This window comes from Pseudorca crassidens, chromosome 14 (genome assembly GCF_039906515.1).
Source record: "Pseudorca crassidens isolate mPseCra1 chromosome 14, mPseCra1.hap1, whole genome shotgun sequence".
NCBI lineage: Eukaryota > Metazoa > Chordata > Mammalia > Artiodactyla > Delphinidae > Pseudorca > Pseudorca crassidens.
The window spans coordinates 79976814-79997629 of NC_090309.1; the positions used below are offsets into that span (position 1 = coordinate 79976814).

At 43.2% G+C, this 20816-nt stretch overlaps 1 protein-coding gene across 1 annotated transcript in view; it reads left to right on the plus strand.

The window, feature by feature from the left end:
- Positions 1 to 20816, plus strand: part of CYRIA (CYFIP related Rac1 interactor A) — a 108563-nt gene that overhangs the window by 63089 nt on the left and 24658 nt on the right. Inside the window, exon 3 of the mRNA XM_067703662.1 lies at positions 17789 to 17868. Within this exon, the coding sequence (XP_067559763.1) occupies positions 17799 to 17868 (70 nt within the window). The 5' untranslated portion in view covers positions 17789 to 17798. The remainder of the gene's footprint in view (positions 1 to 17788; positions 17869 to 20816) is intronic.

The window sequence follows — 20816 nt, forward strand, 5'->3', positions numbered from 1 at the left end:
TGACACTGACGTTTTTAGTCGGAGTGTCTGGAAACATGGAATTGCCCTTTACAGAGAGAAGAAAGACTGAAGAAGGGGCAGATTTCTAGGAAAAAAGAACAAAACTTGAATTTTGGATATGTGAAGTGTGAGGTGTCTGTTAGAAGTCAAGCAGTCAGTGGGATAAATGAGTCTGGAGTTCAAGTGAGGGGAACAAGGAGACAGTTATAAATTTGGAAGTCATCAGCATACATCCTCTAAGATGGTATTTAATAGATATTAATAGTTGTGTCAGAAAGGGGACTCGGGGAGGGGGAAGGATAAGCTGGGACAAAGTGAGAGTGTGGCATGGACATATATACACTACCAAACGTAAAATAGATAGCTAGTGGGAAGCAGGCGCATAGCTTTGTGACCACCTAGAGGGCTGGGATAGGGAGGGTGGGAGGGAGGGAGACGCAAGAGGGAGGGGATATGGGGATACATGTGTATGTATAGCTGATTCACTTTGTTACACAGCAGAGACTAACACACCATTGTAAAGCAATTATACTCCAATAAAGCCATTAAAAAAAAATACTGCCTGCACTCAAGTCATGTCTGTATATTTCTGTGTGCATCTCTTGTTGATGGTTTTGAGTTTCATGTATCTTCTTGGCCATGTTAGAAATAAAAAGTTAATTTTCAAAAAAAAGAAAGGGAGGGCTGGGACTGCGGCGGCTTCTCAGTTGCTTCCGGAATGCCACAGAGCACCTCCACCTTCTTCATGGCCAGGAGGACAGAACTAAGACCAGTGAGTGGAACAAGAAAATGAGAGTAGTGATCGTGACCATGGCCACTACCATTTATGCCTCTGGCTCCTTACATGTGTGGTGTCGTTGTCTCTACAAACCAGCCTTGAAGAGGTTGAATTCATCTCTGTTTTACTCATATTGAAACTCGGACTCTGGGAGGTTAAGTAAATGTTGTTAAATACGTTGATTGAGACCACCCAGCTAATAAATAGCTAAGCTGTGATCCAAACCCAAGTTCATGTTCTTGTTGCTATGCTAAACATCACAGCTCAGTTTAAGAAGTTCAATAGGGTGGTCTTTCTTTTATCTCTGAGAAAGACAGCTTAGCTGAGAATGTTTGCGAGCTCACCCTCCACCTTCAGCTGAGCCTGTCCTGAAGGTCGGGCGTTTCAGATGCTGGGTGGAATACTGCATGTCGGGGCTGCCCTTGCCGACACAGAACACGCACTGTAAAGCAAGAGAGAACAATTTGAAAAAAGGAGATGACACAGGAAGATAAAGTCATACATGCGCTCTGAACACTGGCTACAGTTGAAGCCAAGACATTACCCATAGGTGCTGGTTGATTTCCTTTCCTAGTTTCAGAGGGCAGATGACAAACCCCACCCTACGGGAGACAGGTGGAGAAGGGGAATACAGGGATTGATTCCACACTGGCCGAGGGGCAGGCCCTGGGCGGTGTAGCTGTCATCTCCTTCAGGGCTTGCCGCAAACAAATGAGTGCTGGGGGTTCCACCTAGGAAAGTAAGACCTGAGGGGTGACATGGCTCGTCCAAGGACCTGCGGCCAACACATGTTACAGGCTTTCCAGACCCCAGAGCTCAAGCCTGTTGCACCGCTTTCCTTTAGAAGGGGAAGGAGAGAGGAGGCTGGGATGCTGAGAGCGGCTGCCGTTATCCTCCGCCCATCCCCGCCTGCGGTCTGGAGACGGCCGGCAGAGGGCGCCGCGCCCCTGGCTCTCGCAGCCCGCGGCCCGAAGCCATGTTGAATGAGCAAATGTCTGCAGCCGCCTCCGCGAGATGGAAATGTCTCCCTGGCAGGAAATCCGCGAGGAGCACCGCGGGGTTGTGCAAACAGCCTCACAATGTCCGCTTGTGTGTGTGCACTCGGCTTCGCCCGCGTCGCCCACAATGCTCTGTTTTTTTTGGATAATGGGCCTCTGTGGACCCATAGGGCTTGTCATGCAAAGGGAGTGACCTGTGTTTGTCATAAATGGGCTCTTGTATGATTAATAGCCACGCGAACGCGCCCGCAGTAGCCGCGCGGCACCGGCTTCACCTCTTCGCCGAGGCGGCGGTCTCAGTCGCTTTCCTCCCTCGCTCCAAAGCGGCCGTGCAGAATTTATTGCTAAAAGGGAAATGACTTGTTTGCATTGTGGTTGCGAGACAGGAGGTGCAGAAAACTAGCATTCGTTGCTGGAGGCTGACTGCGTGCCAGATATTATACTAGGTGCTTTCCCTGCATTATTTTATTTACTCACTAACGACACTGCTAAGGAAGTATTATGATTCGCATTTCACAGACGAGGAAAACCCAAATTCAGAAGAGTAGACTTACCCAAGGTCTCCTCAGCCTGTGCTGTTGCCACTGAAGAACTCCTTTTCTCCTTCAGTGTGGTCCACGGTCCACACACTTGGAAATGCCTCCCTCATCCTGCCTGGCTGTCCATACACTCAATTAGCGATTTTAAAATAAATGAGGGATTTCCATTCTTGGGTGTCAGTGTGTGTGTTGTACCTCCTGGAATTATATGCAAAAACATGTGGGTCTGTTCATGGGTGCGTTTTTCTAAGAAGGCCGATATTCATCGGATTCTCAAGGTCATCTATGATCATAAAACAACAGGAATATCTCTATTTTGGGAAATGTTTATTTTCTCCAACCTATTTCTCTTCCCAACGACCCTTCCTCTGTTCGGCTTGTTTGCAGTTGACAATCTTCCTGTCATTGCTATGCAGTGACTGCTTACCGAATCTTCCATTCCGTTTCAGTGGCCATCAGTGCTGGACTGGACTGCGTGCTGGACCTGTGCTTGGAGCTTGGCTGGGGAGGGGTGGGGGGTAGTTGAAATGGGTAACCTTCTGGAAATGAAGAAGACATAGCCCTTTAAAGAATCCACAGTAAGGAAGAAAGGTTGTTCATTCAGCCTGGGGCTCAGGGAGGAGGTTTCTGGAAGGAAGTGCAATCTGATTTGGGCCCTGAAAGATAGGCCATCCAGAGGCAGAGGAGAGGGGGAGGGCATTCCAAGCAAAGGGAGCAGCATATGAGCACAAAAACAGAAGCAAGAACCAGGCCAGAGCTGTTGGCACGGTCCATACGCTGGTGTGACCAAAGCACAGAGTGTTCACAGGAGCTGAAACTTGAAAGAGAGCTTCGGGTCAGGTTCTAGGACCATGTGAAAAATTGCACCCATCTTAATTTGACAGCCAGCTTGGGGAGCATTTACACTGAAACATGCCTTTTTCCTTCCACCCAGCAGCTCCACATCGCGCTGGGCGGGGGAGTTGCCTCAGAAAGGCAGGAGAGCCGGCCTCCCAGGCACTCAGCACACTCCCCCCCCCAACCCCCCCCCCCCCCCCCCCCCGCCTTTCCTGTCCCAGCTTACAGTGACGGTCTTCAGTGCTTGCTTGGGGTTCACGCTAGGGGTTTTATTTTAAAGCGTTCCTTTGGTTTGCGATTAAGCGTACTTTGAAATCAAGGCATTTGCTCCTTTCAGAAACTGGAGACCAAAGCAAAGCCCCTCCTGCCTCTGAGATTTCAAGGGATGTTTTCCGCCCTTTGGCCGACCTTGACACTTGAGATGTAATGGACCGCGCCAACCTCCCTTGGCTTCAAATTCTTTAGGTTTTCAGTATGTGAAATGGCTTTTGGTGGTCTTTTTGGTACTTCTGTAATTTTGACATTCCCCCCCCCCCAAATAACTTTGAACTGGGAAGTAATATACCTAATGCTTTGACACCTCCATCAATTCCAAAGCCTCCTTTGTTGCACAGGTGGACCTCCGTTTAAGAAAACTCAGTGTCTGGAAACCTAGACTTACAAATCAAGTCAGTCCCTGGCACTGGGGCAGGTGGGGTTCTTCAGGGGGCTTTCGCTTCCCAGAAGTACTGCATCTGCGGGCACTGTGCCTCCCGGTGCCTTGACCTGTGAGGTCATATTTCACCACTTGACAGTGACCTCTGGAGGCAGAGAGACCTCAGGCACAGATGTGTGGAACAGCTGCCGGGGACCGAGAGCCAGGCAGGGACGGGGGGCGGGGGAGCCTTTTTCTTTTTTTTCCTCTCTCTTTTTTTTTTAGGTTATATTGTGAGATAACATATAGAAGAGATTTAATTCACCAGCATTCACTTTACACAGGACATTTCCTGTAACGTGCGCTCAGAGTCTCCTGTGTGATCCGAGGTGCTCGGGGTATCTGGTGTTGGATTGGGGGAGGCGAGAGAGAGCCCAAGATAATGGCTGGAGACTGCAGCCAGGAGAAGGGCTTAGAGAGAAGTCACGGCCAGGGGAGACGTGGAAGGTACCTGGATAGAGTTTGGTGAGACACCAGGTCTAAGAGGGGGCAGCAGGTGCAGAAATCTCGGGGGACACAGGTTTCTGGCTCATAATTTAATGGACGATGATGCCTTTCTGTGAACAAAGAAGGAGGAGGACATTTGGGAAGGGCGGAACTTGAGGCCATTAAGATCTTCCCCAAATTGCTATGCTTGCAGGAAATTCACTTAGAGTTACCGGCCAGGAGTTGAGGAGGGAGGTCCAGTTTGGGACTAGAGCGGGACGGGGAGACAAGGTGTGAAGAACGAGCATTGGAGACAGACACTTAAAGGTTAGATGGAGGAAGCGGAGACTTAAGAAGGACCGTTCAGAGAGATGAGGGGGCAGTAAGGAGGCGCTCCAGCATCTCGGCGGGGGAGGGCTTGGCCAGCAGCACGCAGGGCAAGATTCCTCTGCAGCCCCTCACTCAGAGCAAAGAGGACCCCGGCTTCTGTCGGTTGAAATACCCGAGAATCAATTCTGGAAGAAGGAGATCTGTAATCCAAGAGAAACGAGAGTCTGTCTAATCTAAATCACTGATGGTCAGAACAGCCCAAACTTTGGGCGACTTCTCCGTGTTCCCTTTCAGGTTCTAGACTGAAGCGAAGCCATTGGAGACAGGTGGAATAAACAGCTTTCCCAACACTGCTCCGTAAGCGGAAGGCACTTCCAAGACTGCTGCCCTGCAGGGGTCACTCTCCCTTTGAAATCGGGCAGAAGTGGCCTGGGTGGGCTGTGACGGTCAGCCCTCCTTCTAGGGAAGGGGCAAGCTTATCAAGCAGTTTCCTCCTCACCGTGTTCTTGATGTCACAAGTGGAAGGGAACAAATTCACTAATGATTTCCCAGCGGTGGGCTGGTCCAGAACAAAGTCCCAGTTTGATGGTTTCCATATTCACTGGTATTGGAAATTGGGGCGGGGGGCACATTGACTTTCATTCCCTAAAAAAGAATCTAATTTCACTCTCATTTCTTGTGGAGACTTTTTGCTGCTGTAATATTGATGTTTATGGGGAAATTAGCTGTGATGAGGTAATAGTCTATTTTAGAAAACTGAACTCAGATATTGAAAGGACTATTTTAAACCTGCACTTAATCGTTCAGCTCTGTAATGGTCTCTCGGTATTTTTTTGAGAATTCCCATGGACTGTCTTACAACTCGACTCTAGCAGCTTGTATTCCACCGGGAACACCCAGCCCTTTTGAGGGACACCGTGGTATTAATGATGGATGAGGGTATTCAAGGCATTTTCCCATTTGAGTGCCATTACTTGTAGTGTTAAAACGTTTTGAAAACACATTTTAGCCATTAACTCATTTTTATTGTCAGATGAAAGTGCTTAATAGACTCACTCTAGTTTCCCTCCTTCGTCTTGGAATGAAATCATCTGTTGGATTCTTGGCACGACTTTCGGCAACGGAACAGAGAACCCTATGACTTCATTGCAGAAGCGGCAGCTGGGGCAGGGAATTCCAGCCCAGCCCAACTATCTAAAATCGCTCACCTGGTTTTGCTCCCGGAATTTATAGGCTGAGCTACTTCATTCCATCCATGAATTTCCCGCGCCCCCCCACCGCCAAAGAAAAGCAGGTGCTTCTGTCATTTAAGGAACGTACCCTTCCTTTTGTTGAGAAGTAGTTTTTTAAGCCACCTGTTTTGTATCTGATACATTACAGGCTGACTGTCAACCGGTTTTGCTTATCATTGTAAGCAATCAAGGAGTATAAATGAGGTACGATGGGTTGTATGGTTACTAGGAGAAAGTGTCTCTGGGTAGTGTGAATACCAGACGTATCAGGGTTGTACTCTCCCTGCTCGGACAGCTCCCTGGTTGGTTCATGGGAGGCAAGCCAGAGGGGTCACTTGCTTTTGGGGGACGGTGTGGGGAGCCTGCAAGCCTCTTTCGTCGCTGACAGCAGCGGCCAACCTGGCTGCCATCAGGATTTCTCCAAATCTGAACCTTGTTGATCAGGTTGAAGGGCAGATTGTCTGAATAGCCCTCCTACAATCACATCCAGTCGCCAGAAACACTCCTGAAGCCAGAACTGGACTTCTTTCCTCCACTCTGTTGGGGAAATCTCAGGGCTCCATTGTAGTTAGGAGATCAGACTTATCATAAAACTAAATGAGACACAGGCCACAGTGTGCAGCTGGAGGCGCCAGCTTCAGAGCAGAGACCAGCAGCTCTGCTCCCAAGCTGGGCCTAGTAACTGACCAGGGTAGTGACTCCTAGACTTTGGAATTTCATAAAACGGTAAAATATCAAAATAAACTTCGGGGACTTAGGATGCAGCTATCACTATCATTTTGTAAAATAAATAAAAGACACTGTAGCATAGAGATGTTTGCATAACTCTAGCAGAAATGCAGGGCTCATGCCATAGCCTTAGTTTCTCATTTTGCCTTGGACTGGTTGATGCTTTGGTACCACTGGACAGAACAATCTTAAGGATTTCTTTGCCAGTGCTAACTGGGTACCAGGCCCTGTGCTAAGTGCTGGGAATACAAGGAGGTGTAAAAACAGCCCTGCCCAAGAAGACCTTATATTCAGAGATGGGGGGAAAGTGTGTAATTATGGTCCACACTGTAGGCACGAACACACAGTAAACACAGCAAGTTAGGTGAGCAAAGAGAAGCCGAGCTTACCCAAGGGGGTGGGTTTTGTTTTATTTGAGGTAGAGTCAAAGAGGAGGGGAGATTTAGGGGGGTTCTTCTGAAGGTCCTGATTTCCAAACTCATACTTGAAAGGAGGTTCTGGGGAGACAACGGCCGAGAGCCAGTGCTTAGAGTTCAGATGGAATTGACTTCCAGACCCAGCTCTGCCACTTGTGGGCTTGAGAAACTTTTAAAACCTCTAAGATTATTTCTTTATCTCTAAAGTTGGGATGATAAGAGTTCCTACCTCATAAGGCGGTTGTGAAAATTAAAATATGATAATACATGAAAAGCTCTCATCCCTATGGCCTGCAGATCATTACAAAATGTTAGCTGTCATTTTAATTGTAAACAGAAGGAGCAACATGTGCAAGGGCCCTGAGGCAACAAAGAGCAGGCTGCTTTAGAGAAGTGTAGGGTGTGATGAGCGGAGGGGAGGGCCCAGGGGTGCAGAGGAAGAGAGGGGACAGAGGAGACGGCCAGGGGCTGGAGGCCAGGTTTTCTGGATCCAGTGCACACACTGGTATGTGCTACATCCTGTGGGCCCTGGAGAGCCGTGGAAGCATATTAAGCAAGGAAGTCACATTGTTACTTTTGTAACAATGATTTGTGTTTGGAAAACTGGAAACGAATGGGCAGGAGACAAAACTGGAATCAGGAGGGTCAGTTTGGGGGCTCTTTGCAGGGTGCCGGAAGCTCTGCTGAGGGTCTGAATTAGGATAATCATGGTAGGGAAGGAGAGAAGTGCACACAGTGTTACGAACCACCAGTGGGGATGTCCTGTTTAACACGCTGTTTAGCTTGTTCTAGGGAGACCCTACTACCATGGAGCAGAAACCCTCCACTGGCAGTGATACATCGCACCTTATGTTTTTTTTTATTATTATTACTTAATCTTTATTGGAGTATAATTGCTTCACAATACCGTGTTAGTTTCTGTTGCACAACAAAGCAAATCAGCCATATGCATACCTATGTCCCCACGTCCCCTGCCTCTTGAGCCTCCCTCCCACCCTCCCTATCCCATCCCTCTAGGTCATCGCAAAGCTCCTAGCCGATCTCCCTGTGCTGTGCTGCTGCTTCCCACCAGCCAACTATTTTACATTCGGCAGTGTGTATATGTCGATGCTACTCTCACTTCGCCCCACCTTCACCCTCCCGCCCCATGTCATCAAGTCCATTCTCTATGTCTACCTCTTTATTATTGCCCTGCAGCTAGGTTCATCAGTACCATTTTTCTTTTCTTAGATTCCATATATATGCGTTAGCATACGGTATTTGTTTTGCTCTTTCTGACCTACTTCATTCTGTATGACAGACTCTAAGTCCATGCACCTCACTACAAATATCGCAATTTCATTTCTTTTTATGGCTGAGTAATATTCCATTGTATATATGTGCCACATCTTCTTTATCCATTCATCTGTCGATGGACATTTAGGTTGGTTCCATGTCCTGGCTGTTATAAATAGTGCTGCAATGAACATTGTGGTGCATGTCTCTTTCTGAACTATGGTTTTCTCAGGGTATATGCCCAGTAGTGGGATTGCTAGGAAAACTGGACAGCTACATGTAAAGGAAGGAAATCAGAGCCCTACCTAACACCACACACAAAAATAAACTCCAAATGGATTAAAGACTTAAATGTAAGATCAGACACTATAAAACTTTTAGAGGAAAACATAGGAAAAACACTCTTTGACATAAACCACAGCAAGATCTTTTTTGACGCACCTCCTAGAGTAACAGAAATAAAAACAAAAATAAACAAATGGGACTTAATTAAACTTAAACGCTTCTGCACAGCAAAGTAAATCATAAACAAGACAAAAAAATGACCCTCAGAATGGGAGAAAATATTTGCAAATGAAACAACAGACAAAGGATTAATCTCCAAAATATATAAATGGCTTATGGAGCTCAATATCAAAAAACCAAACAATCCAGTTAAAAAATGGGTGGAAGACCTAAATAGACATTTCACCAAGAAAGACATACAGGTGGCCAAGAGGCACATGAAAAGATGCTCAACATCACTAATTATTAGAGAAATGCAAATCAAAGCTACAATGAGGTATCACCTCACACAGGTCAGAATGGCCATCATCAGAAAATCTACAAACAACAAATGCTGGAGAGGGTGTAGAGAAAAGGGAACCCTCTTGCACTGTTGGTGGGAATGTAAATTGATACAGCCACTATGGAGAACAGTATGGAGGGTCCTTAAAAAACTAAAAATAGAACTACCATATGCATCTCATGTTTTTTTAAAAAATTTATGTATTTTATTTATTTATTTTTGGCTGTGTTGGGTCTTCATTGCTGCGCGCGGGCTTTCTCTAGCTGCGGCAGGCGGGGGTACTCTTCGTTGTGGTGCACAGGCTTCTCATTGTGGTGGCTTCTGTTGTTGCAGAGCATGGGCTCTAGGCACGCGGGCTTCAGTAGTGTGGCACGTGGGCTCGGTAGTTGTGGCTCACAGGCTCTAGAGTGCAGGCTCTGTAGTTGTGGCATACGGGCTTAGTTGCTCAGCGGCACATGGGATCTTCCCGGACCAGGGCTCAAACCCATGTCCCTTGCATCGGCAGGCAGATTCTCAACCACTGTGCCACAGGGAAGCCCCAACCTTATGTTTTAATGTCTTTTAAAAAATGAATTTGTCTCATTTACTTTTTGTGTTAATGGACAGAGCAAGAGATTGACAGCCAGGACACCTTCCTTCTGGCTCCTTCTTTGGCCCTAATGTATTTTGGGTCCTTGGGCAAGTGTTTTTTGGAAATAAGAGCTTTAAAAAGATGACCCCAGTTCTAATATGGAATGTATTCTGAGGATATTTGGGACTTCCATCTGGAAGACCCTGGGAAGGACACTGACTATATCTGACCCACATGTTCTGATCTGTAAAATGGGTCCCATATCACCTTCCCTACCTTTGACACATGCTCATGTTGAGGATGAATGAGGCCAGACACATCTTTGACAAAGATGTGATGTTATATAAATATACATCATTGTTGTATTCGTGATTGGTCTGGGGCTTATATGCTAACTATGTGGCAGAAAAATATTAGGCTCAACCAGGACGTCTTAATCTCCAAAATATGGAGTTATAGATTAAAAAATCTAAGTCTTTGATTTCTAAAGTCTTTGTACAGGGATGCTAGACATTTTAGATTCTGAAAGGTATTGTCTCATTCAGAGTGCTAAGAAAACCCATCCCTTCTGGTAAAGGCATTGAGTATTTATCATCTTAGACCTTAAGAAAAATATTAGCAATAGAACCATGTGGGGCTGCTGTTCTTTTTTTCCTCACTTTCTGCTCTGTATTGATAAAAGGTGGTATTGGCTTAGAAAGTCTCCTTTCCGATAGTTATAGCTACAAAAGAAATTTTCTAAGTGCTTGTTCTCTAATCATGAGAATTGGGCATGGAAATCTTGTTGTACACAGGCAAAGGTCAGAATTCACAATGCCCACACCCTGGGCCTGAGTCCTTTGTTATGTCTTACTTATAGTAAACAAATAAATTTCCTCACCAACTATGGCCACATCTTTTCAAAGTCACTTCTAGTTGATTTTATTTGGTTTTACACTCTGGGAATACAACTAATCTTATTATTTTTTTTCTTCCAAACAAGAACCGAGTTCTAAATAGGAAAAAAAAAATGGGCATGTGCATGTCTGTGTGTGTGTGTGTGTGTGTGTGCAGCGCACTTTTATCCCCTTCTCTTTTTTGGAACTGAAATGTTAGCAGAGGACGATTTCTTTAGGAGGGTCATCGTTTTCTACTGAGCAGCCTTAGAGCCAGCTCCCATGGAAGTGGTTTTGAGCTCAGAGCCAAGAAAGTAGTCATAGAAAATACCATGCATACATCCCAAATAGTCACCCCTGGGAGATGAGAGCCTCCCTTGGCAGGGACGTGCGGGCAGTCTTTAAAGGCACTATTAACACTCCTACAGTGACTAGAGAAACGCCCTCTTTCTAGACAATTTGGAAAAACATGTGAAAGAATCCATTTCAAAATTGTATTGCTGTACATGAACCTTGAGGAATAAGCCTTCTGTATTGGGAAGACTTCACCAGTCACATAACTAGTGTCTTTTGTTCCCTTCTCACTCTAGATCCCCCAGCTGGAGGCGTCCTTTCTGCCAATACAGATTCCCAGGGTCCTTCATGCCTGGGTGGAGTTCACTTCTTCTATGACGCTAATTTTTCTGGAAGATTCCACCCCACGTGGTTTTCTGTCTTCTCTAAATTCCTAGAGAAATATGTCTTTCACTGTCCATGCCTTGGGGGGCTACTAGTGTAGAGCAGGCTGCTTTGGAATCTAACAGAAACTATAGACTCTCTCCCCAGAGAAAGGAGCATATATGTACAATAATACATTATTTAGCATGCACTTTCCACAGACCACGGACTCTCAGAGTCCCCACACAGGGGCCTCCTAGGGGTCTGGAATCCCAGGTCTCCTCCTGTGGGGAAAAGAGCATGGACTTTGAGTTCCTAGATGCTCAAGCGATATCTTTTATTTTCCTGTAGTCTTCAGAAAGATGCTTAACCAACTAAATTTCCTCTTCTTCCAATACATGACGAGAATTATAACTACCTGAAGGATTGCTGTAAGGTTTGAGTGAACTTAAGTGTGTGAAAGCTCCAAGCACAGTGCCTGGCACACAGTGGACCCTCAATAAAATGTGCAATAATAAAATGTGCATTTTCTTGTCCCTTGTCATCATCATCTTCAACATCACCATCATCCCTCTGGTTGGTACTTACTGTGTATCGGGTACATACTACTACTTTCACATTCAGTTAACGTTTTTGAGCCCTCACCACTTATCAGAAGCTTGTTATGTGCTTCCAGGTCGATTACATTCTTAATTTGAACTTGTGCTGTCTCCCTAAATAGCATGTGTATCACTTGAGCACTGCAGCCATGGCTTCTGTCATTGAAAACCCCACTCCCACAGGCCGCAGGTATTCAGGGTGTTCAACCAGTGATTGACTACTTCCCTCGGGGCAATTATCCAAGGTGGTGTTTTTATTAGAAAACCAAAGGGAAAAGAAGAAACTTCCCATCAAACTGTTACCAGATTCCCTTTAGGGAGGATAGGAGTTTGATTTTTCCTTTTATTTAGATAGATCACTGTCACCAAGAGAGTCAGTGTTGAGGAAGATAAACCAGGTCTCCTGGGACCTGAGTGGGCAGTGATCCTGACCGACCCCCTCTTTTGACTGTTGGAAAATCTGTGTTGCCCCTTTGCCCTTTAGCATTTCATTCCTTTTCAGTAGAGATATTTCATGAGTCCCTTTGGCGGGATTTTCTTCATTAGATATTTGTGCTATATGCTATATTTATGAAAAGGGGTAAACATAGACACAACCATTTGGTTAAAAATTGAAGTTTTTGATGATTTTTTTTGAGTATTTATTAAAAGGGTGATCTCCTTACTGCTATTTTCCAAAGCATTTGTTTCTGCTTGGGATTTTCGTGTTGGAAATGGGAATTAACTTACATAGAGTTATCTGAAGACCCCAGCCTCTAACTGTCACACACTTATATAAATATTGTTCTCTTGAAAATTTAGTTTTCTTTCATAAAGATTTATATTTTTAAAATTAGCTTCTGTATTTAATTTTAATACCTTTAAGTTTTCTCATTCCTAAACAACATATCTTCCTCTTAGATATATTTTGAAGATAAAGTAAGAAAAGGTATCTAAAATACAGTCTTTGGCATGTAGGGAAATCTCTTGCGGTGCTAGCTATTAATACCTTTAAATATTTACCTGATTATAGCTTGACATTAAAGCAGTTTACATAAAGAGTCATGGATTTTGGGAGACCAAACCTGAAATATCAAGAAACACGCAACTTATATGATTCTGAGGATGTAATACTTCTTTGATTCCGTGAATAACTTAAACCATGAAACGAGTTGTAATGCTGAGTAATTACAGCTAATATTTGCGCAGTGTTTTATAGTATTTTACGCAGCAGTTTTACACTCATTTCAGTAGTCTTTGCGAGAATCTCACGTAGGAGAGATTATTATACTATTGTTGTTGCAGGTGAAGAACCGAGACTCAGAGCTACGATCACTTGCTCTAGCATAATGGGGGAGTGAGACAGGGCTTCATATTTGTGCAGCTCTTTCAAACTCTTCTCTAGGAGCTCATCATTTACCACTTACACTGTGCATCTTCTGATAATATCAGTAGGCCACATTTTTATCTTAGCCTCCTCTGTGCTACAGATCCTCCAGACTGTGTCTTAATCTTTATCAGTAAGTCCCAACCTGCAATGCTCTGGGAGAACAACCCCAGCACATAGCCAAAGCCGTGGTGGCAGACGCCCACACACCTTCACTTTGGTAGAGAAGAGACGGTCCTGGAGAACCCGGTCATGGAGGAAGACAGGTGTCTCTAAGAGCAAAAGGCCATCCAGAGTGGCCACAGACGGAAAGAGGACCACCTTCCAATGCCAGTCTCCAATGCAGGAAACATCCCAAGTAAGAGCCAGAAAGAAAGTTTGCAAGGCCCATCGCCTCATGAGTACTTATCCAACTGGCATCTCCCCTCTGTCTTCATCTGAGAGACCAAATCTTGTAATCTTCCCTTGCTCTGCCCCTACCAGACCCTCCTGGAGGGGGTGAATTCAGATCTCACAACACTCACAGGCACCACTGCAAACTATCACGTGTCCCGGGGAGGTTTCACTTTGAGATGATCTCTGAAGTTGTCAAGGGAGACATTGTGTGTTTGTGTGTGTGTGTGAGTGTTCAAATAAGCCTAAACTTTATAATATAGACAGCATACTAGTTTTAAATAATAAACATGCTTTGTAAATTATTGCTGGAGCTCCCTTAGGCCTGGAATCCTTCTTAGCACCCTCCTTTATGAATTCTATTCCTAGTATTTTAGTACTTTCACATCTGTATTTTTTGCTGTACTTCCCTCTTCCTTCACATTGGTTCTCCATCTCCTCCTTTATTATTGGGGAGACCTTTCCTATCCCTTGAACTTAATAAGCAGCTTCTTTACCTGTAGAAACTGCCTAGAATCATCACCTGCTGGATTGCCGTATTCTCTCTGATATGAGCTCCCAATCCATAGTGGAGAGTGGCAAGGATCTGGCAAGTTCCTTGGGGCTGACCCAGCAGCAGGTCACATTAGGAGTGTAGGCATGGAGTTACCAGACAGAACATGGAAACCAGAGTCCCCGGCTTCCCTAAATACAGTCCTGGACTGCCAGCCAGGCTTCTCTCCCCGCCTTTTAGCTGTGAAAACACTGCTGTGCCCATGGGAGCTCTAAGAGGAGATTTCTCTTTGTCTCAACTCTCTCTTAGCCAGATCACTATTTCATTTAAAAAAAAAAAAAAAGCTGTACTTCTCCAGTGTCACCAGTTTGTCTTTATTTTCTGAACACCACATCTTGAAAGAGACTTTTTTTCCCTTTGCTTTGGCACTCAGAAGCTTAGATCCTAATTGATCTCCAGCAGATGTGAAGATCTTATTGCCTGGACGACCTATAGTTCATGTACTACCTGCCTCTCTACCTTCATCTTATGATTCTCCTTTTATTTTCCTCTTCCCCTCACTTTCATTATGTAAGCATTTGCATTTTCTGATAGTGTATAATAACTTACCGGAAATTCTTTTTTTTTTTTTTTTTTTTGCTGTACGCGGGCCTCTCACTGTTGTGCTGTTGTGGCCTGTCTCGCTGTGGAGCACAGGCTCCGGACGCGCAGGCTTAGTGGCCATGGCTCATGGGCCCAGCCATTCCGTGGCATGTGGGATCCTCCCGGACCGGGGCATGAACCCGTGTCCCCTGCATCGGCAGTCGGACTCCCAACCACTGCGCCACCAGGGAAGCCCTATCTTAAATTCTTTTATTGAACAAGATCAAATATTAAAAAATAATCCTCACAGTGATTAACTAAGCCATCTCATTAGTAACATGGTTCATAGAAATGTGTTTTGTACGCACTTAGGAGCTGTTTGAAAAGATTGGAGAGGCTCTGTCATGAAGAATGTAGCTGGGGGTGTAGTAAAAGCTCTTTGGGTGAGGGTCTTCCCAAGTGGAGCCCGAGGTCTAATAAAAAACAACCATGGTCTCTACCCAGTGCCCATCTGTGTAATGCTAACTCACATTGCAGACCTTGAACCAGAATATACTTCCATGAATTCTTGTCCCATTGGAGGGGAGCAATAAGCATCATTTTTTTTTTCCATGAAGGAGATGAACTATTTCTGTGTTTATTCAAGGAGCTTGTATTGAAATGCATGTCTTCTAGGTTCCATGGGACTGGACTTGACCCCTAATACTACATAATATCCCGTAATTATCAATTATTGTTCCAGACAGTTCCTGTTTGGGATGTGAGACGTCTAGAGTACATCTAGAATATTTCCAGTTAGTTGACCTGGGTTGTTGTTAGAATCATGCTTCAAAATATTGGGCTGCATCAGCCAACCAGCTTAAGTCACGTTTTGAACAGAACTCTGCAGCCAGCTAGTATCTGGATGTATTTCCACGTGTGTTTATTTCAGTCTGTTACTAATTTTAAAGGCTTAATGTATTTCCCACCCAGGCACTCTGACAGTAAAATCCTACACAAGTCAGACTTTTAGCAGGAAGCTAAATCCATTCAGGTCTCTTGTGACATGTTAATAGCACAAAGCTAGGGAAATTAGGAATATTTAACTTCCATTAAGGCATTTTATATGAAAGTCAGGGCTGCTACTAAACAGTAGAATCATCTTCCTACACGAAGTGCCTCGGGGTCTGAGTTGGAATTGTTCATTAAATTGGAAACAGATTATTTCCTAGAGACCCAGGAGGATTTGCGAATGTTGCCCAGTGGCAGGGATGGGCTAGACCAGTTCTGAGTGTTAATCTGGCAGAACCTGTCTCATGCAGGGCTTTGCTCAAAAATACCGTAAAAGAAAATGTGCATAAAGGCAAGGGAGGAAGAAAATGACAGAAAGAATAGGGATGATCCTTTTGGAAGAGAGAAGCATGGTGTTTGCCTCCTGTTGTGTGTGTGTGTGTGTGTCTGTGTGTGTGTACATGTCATACATGCCCACACATTCATATATTCCAAGATAGGCAAGGTCTAAGAGGTAATCTATTCCAACCTTCTGCCCAACTCATTTTTATAATATTTTTCAGGAGTAATATACCATATTTCCACTTAAACACCACCAGTGACAGGAAACACTATTTCACAGGGCAAATCACCCAATATGCGGACAACCCTAATGGTTAGAAATTTTTTCACAGCACTGAATGAAGGTCTTCCTCATTATTTCCTCATTGGTTCTGGTTCTCTTCCCTAGAGCCACATATAACCGACCTCATTCGTTTTCCATAAGAGAATTCTAAGTAAGTATTTGAAGGCTGTTAAGATAATTATCATGATGATGATGGTGGTAATTATCATGTAATGTGCCTTGAGCACTTCCTATAAGTACGGTGCTAAACACTTTCTATTTTTATTAATATTCGTGATGGATGAAATAGATACATTTCAAAAATTCTTTTTACAGATGAGAAAACTGAGGCTTAGAGAGTAAAGGACCTTGCCTCGGATAACAGAGCTAATAGGAAACAGAGCCAGGATTGCAAACAGCCCTCCCTAAGCAGACTCTTTTCTACCTTCACGTTAGTGACTTATACCGTGAATGATGTCTGCAAGTGTATGAGTTATTTTCTCAGAAGGGGGTATTATGGAGCCTAGATTATACCACCTTCTGCACTTAAGGGAACTGCTTGCTATGTATTTTCATGCACAACATCATCCTTTTCGTATATTCCTCTTTCACCACATCTTTCTTAGAGTGGCTTATCTTTTTAAATGCCTATAGCAACATAAATACTGTCAGAAGCCATGTGGATAGAAAATTACATCCCTGCAGTTCCCTTTTACTGGACCAGTGATTTTTCAAGTTGATCCTTCACAAGCTGAGGTGTCTGAATCATGAGTTAGAAAAATGCCTTCCAAAGAGCACAGTACCCAGCATCAAATCACGGCTCCGTAAATATGTGTAGAATAAATGAATGGACAACGGCCTCCTGAAGAAGACGGTTTAATGTCTAGAGCTGAGAGCAGTAGAAATTGTGCTATTTACTTAAATAATAACTACATTTCCCCTATTTTTTCAGGTTGGGATTGCAGATATGTAACAAATTTGTATTTCTCTATAGACTTGATTCACCCTTGCAAATGCCTCAGGCTGCAGTTTCATTGAGAAAACTTTTTGGTTATTATACCTTCCCATTTCTACACTTCATGAAGTACCTAATTTCGTTACCATTGAAATGTCAAATTGCAAGAACCTCTGACTTGCCTGGGAAACATGACCTCCCGTACAGGCTAAGAGGGGTTCCTGGGAGTATAAATCTGTTTTCTAAACTCTTTTCCTCAGGAACTTTAAGAAACTTACCTTTTTGGATAGGTATTTTAATAATGCCCTCTCTGTTCTGCTTGTCCATTGACATGGTATGTTCCCACATCAATGGAACAGAAACAAAGCGAAGCTGAAATATTAACCGTAAGGATTCAGGGGATTAGTGAAGGGGAAAGGGAAGAAATTTGTAGAATATACGTAAACTCTGCCTCCTATGACTAAAATACCTAATTCTTTGAATAAAAAATAGTTGCTAAGTTATCACTCATCACCTGGTATAAAGATACTTTCTATTGGGCCTTCTGATGTAGTTATAGGGGTTCAGTGGTATTTATGCAAGTTATTAAAAAATGTCCAATCTTTTAAGAAGCTTGTTTTTTATACTGCTAATGGTATTTGGTTTTGTGTTGCCTCTCCTAGGTTTGCTGGGATGGGAAACCTGCTCAAAGTCCTTACCAGGGAAATTGAAAACTACCCACATTTTTTCCTGGATTTTGAAAGTAAGTTCCAAAACTTAAAAGATTATGATGAAAACTTTTCACTTTCTTTATAGCTTGTTGATAGGGAAGCTATAAGATAAAGATTGTGTGTGATACTTAAACCACATCCAAATGTCACTCTGCATTTCTCTGAGTCTTCAAAGATCATTTCCTTCTTTCTTTTCATACATTTTCAAAACACCCCCAAAGAATATCTTTTTAATACGCCCAGGCTTTTCTTTGATTTTAGAAGCAAACAGTTATTGTAGGCCTAACATAAATCATCAACATGTATTTTCCTAATAATTTTCAAGGTTTTTTATGTCATATTCCAAAGAAAAATAGTATACATAGTAATTGACACAGATTAATATAGAACAAATATCACTAGACGTGAAAGAAAAAGTGATATATACAAGAAATGAGGCTTACAGATTTTGTATTTTTGAGTCATCTCTATTCTTTTATATTATTTGATAATTCAAAACTGTTTCAGGAGTTTAAGATATAACTTTCATTTGAAAGTTTATTTTTCTTTTGTCAAAAACTTTAAATTTTTTCCTAAGGCAAAATGGCTTATGAATCATGACTAAATACATACAGAGATTCTTTCTTACCTTGTTATTTTTTGATTGACTGTATTTATAAATGAAAGACACATTCATGTTTAATCAACTAGCCTCACATTTCTACACTCACTCTTGTGTTCTCCTCTTTTTGAATTGCAGTTCCGCAATGCTAAGCATAGTTAAATGTCCTTTGTCCAGTACTCATCTGTTCCAAACTTTAATCTGCTTTAAACTGTAATATTTCAAGTATTTTATTTATATTAAAAATAAGTTGGAACTTCCTTACGTATACATTAAACCTTCTAACAGAGATTTTCTAAGTAAATGCTAGAAGACCCTTCTAAGATAAGCAAACCAAATGATGAAAGCTCCTTGGATGTATCTTTTTAAAATCTTTGCTATGTCTAAAATACCTACTTGAAAAGGAAAAGTGTCCCCAAAGCTCTTGCATTCTGAAAAAGATTTTTACTGTAGATTATATTCAACGAAAGAGATCTCACTTCTGATTTAACTCGGTTTGCTGTTGTTCTTGATATTTGACTGGGTTTGGCTGGATTTGATTGGGTGTGGTTGGTTTTGGTTGGGCTTGGTTGGGTTTGGTAGGGTTTTGGTTGGGCTTGGTTGGGTTTGGTAGGATTTTAGTTGGGATTGGTTGGGTTTGGTTGGGTTTGGTTGGGTTTGGTTGGATTTGGTTGGGTTTGGCTGGGTTTGGTTGGGTTTGGTAAGAAGTACAGCTGGGAACTCAAGAGCCAGATTGATTTGATACTTCAAAAAGAATGGGCTTTTTTTACTTGTGTGACTTTTGCTACTCCTCTGTAATATACATATATCTTTGTTGTTGTTGTTACAGGAAGATTTATTAATAACTTTAAAGAATTGTTACAAAATAAATTACCCATTATTCCAACACCCTAATTTTACTACTTGCATTTTTAATTGACCCCTTCCACTTCTTGTCAAATGCACTTTACACTGTTTCATTCAGCATGCACAGAGGCCCAAATGGGGGTAAAACACCCCATTCACTCACAACTTCAGGGACATATAAACACCTAGGGGAGTTACATGCCTGTTCTTTTTTGGAAGCCCTAAAGTCCACATGCATGTGTGTGTGCTTCTCACAACGACTACCAGAGTGACCCCATTTGCCTATTTCGCTGTTCTTGAATTTTGGCTTTCCATGCTTCCACATAGAATAGGGTTGAGTCCTTTGTCAAGTCTAATATCAAAATCCTTTAAAGTGATAAAAGTAAAATCTATAGGAATTTAAAGCAGTAGTTTTCAACTGATGTTCTCTGGAGCAGCAGTGTTCTGAGGCGACATCTCAGGGGATCCCCTTCCCCACCACCATAGCAAAGGGGCTTCACTTCCTCTCTGCTACAACCCAAGGACTCTGATCTGCTCAGTCTTGTACCTTGGACATTTTCTTAATATGTTATTTACGGGAAGGTCATGGTGGCTGAAGAGAACATTTAAATATCTTGAATTTTGATAACAGCTTATGGTCCCAAAATTCCATTTGTAGATATACTATAATTTCTCTAAGAGGGGGAAGTGTGGAATGGATTTCCATGTCTGGTGGCTCACTACTAGGACTAGAACTATAGTATTTAAGGAAAATATAAAACTATAAATTTATAGAAATATATAAAATCTTGTTTATTTCCCCCTCAAGACCAAGAAGAGTAACATTATTTCACTGAGACTGAGAAGATAAATCACTGGGCTGAAGTCTCACAGGGAATGATTGGGGAACTGAGATGGGAACACAGATGTCTTTGGCTTTCTTCCTCCCTCTGCTTTGATTCCCTTAAGTGCTCATCACAGACAGCTTCCAGGAAGTGCTACAGCCATCATTCTGTTCCTGATTAGAGAGAGAAGTCTTAATCATCTACAAACTAAGATGTCTCATGAAAAAAAAAAAATTGGTTTCTTGATCCTGCAAATCGTATTTCCTAAAGTTGGCTTTCAAGAAAAAAGGGTGATGGACTGGAAGGGTGGGGAAGATGGGCTGTGGTCATGATTTTTCCTTGAGTATATAGATTTCAGCTCAGTACAGTAGCAGTATACTGAGAATGGTTATGAGCCTTCGTGTAAGCCACAGTGCCATCAGGGAGACAGAGCTAGACAAGAGCAGCCTTTGCCTAATGAAGCCCCAGGCAGGTGTGGAGGACAATACAGGCACACAGTTCAAGACAAAGTAAAGTAAGGGGCTTAGGAGAGGCACGGTGTGGCCTGGGAGTAGAGGGAGAAAGCATACATCAAGTTTCAGGAAATGGATGACTACAGAAGGGATTGGGGAAGTCTTCTTGCAAAGGTGGCATTTGGAATGGACTTAAAACAATGAGTGTTTTTTCTACAGATCTAGAAGACTTTTCCAAAGAGAATAGTTGAAATCCC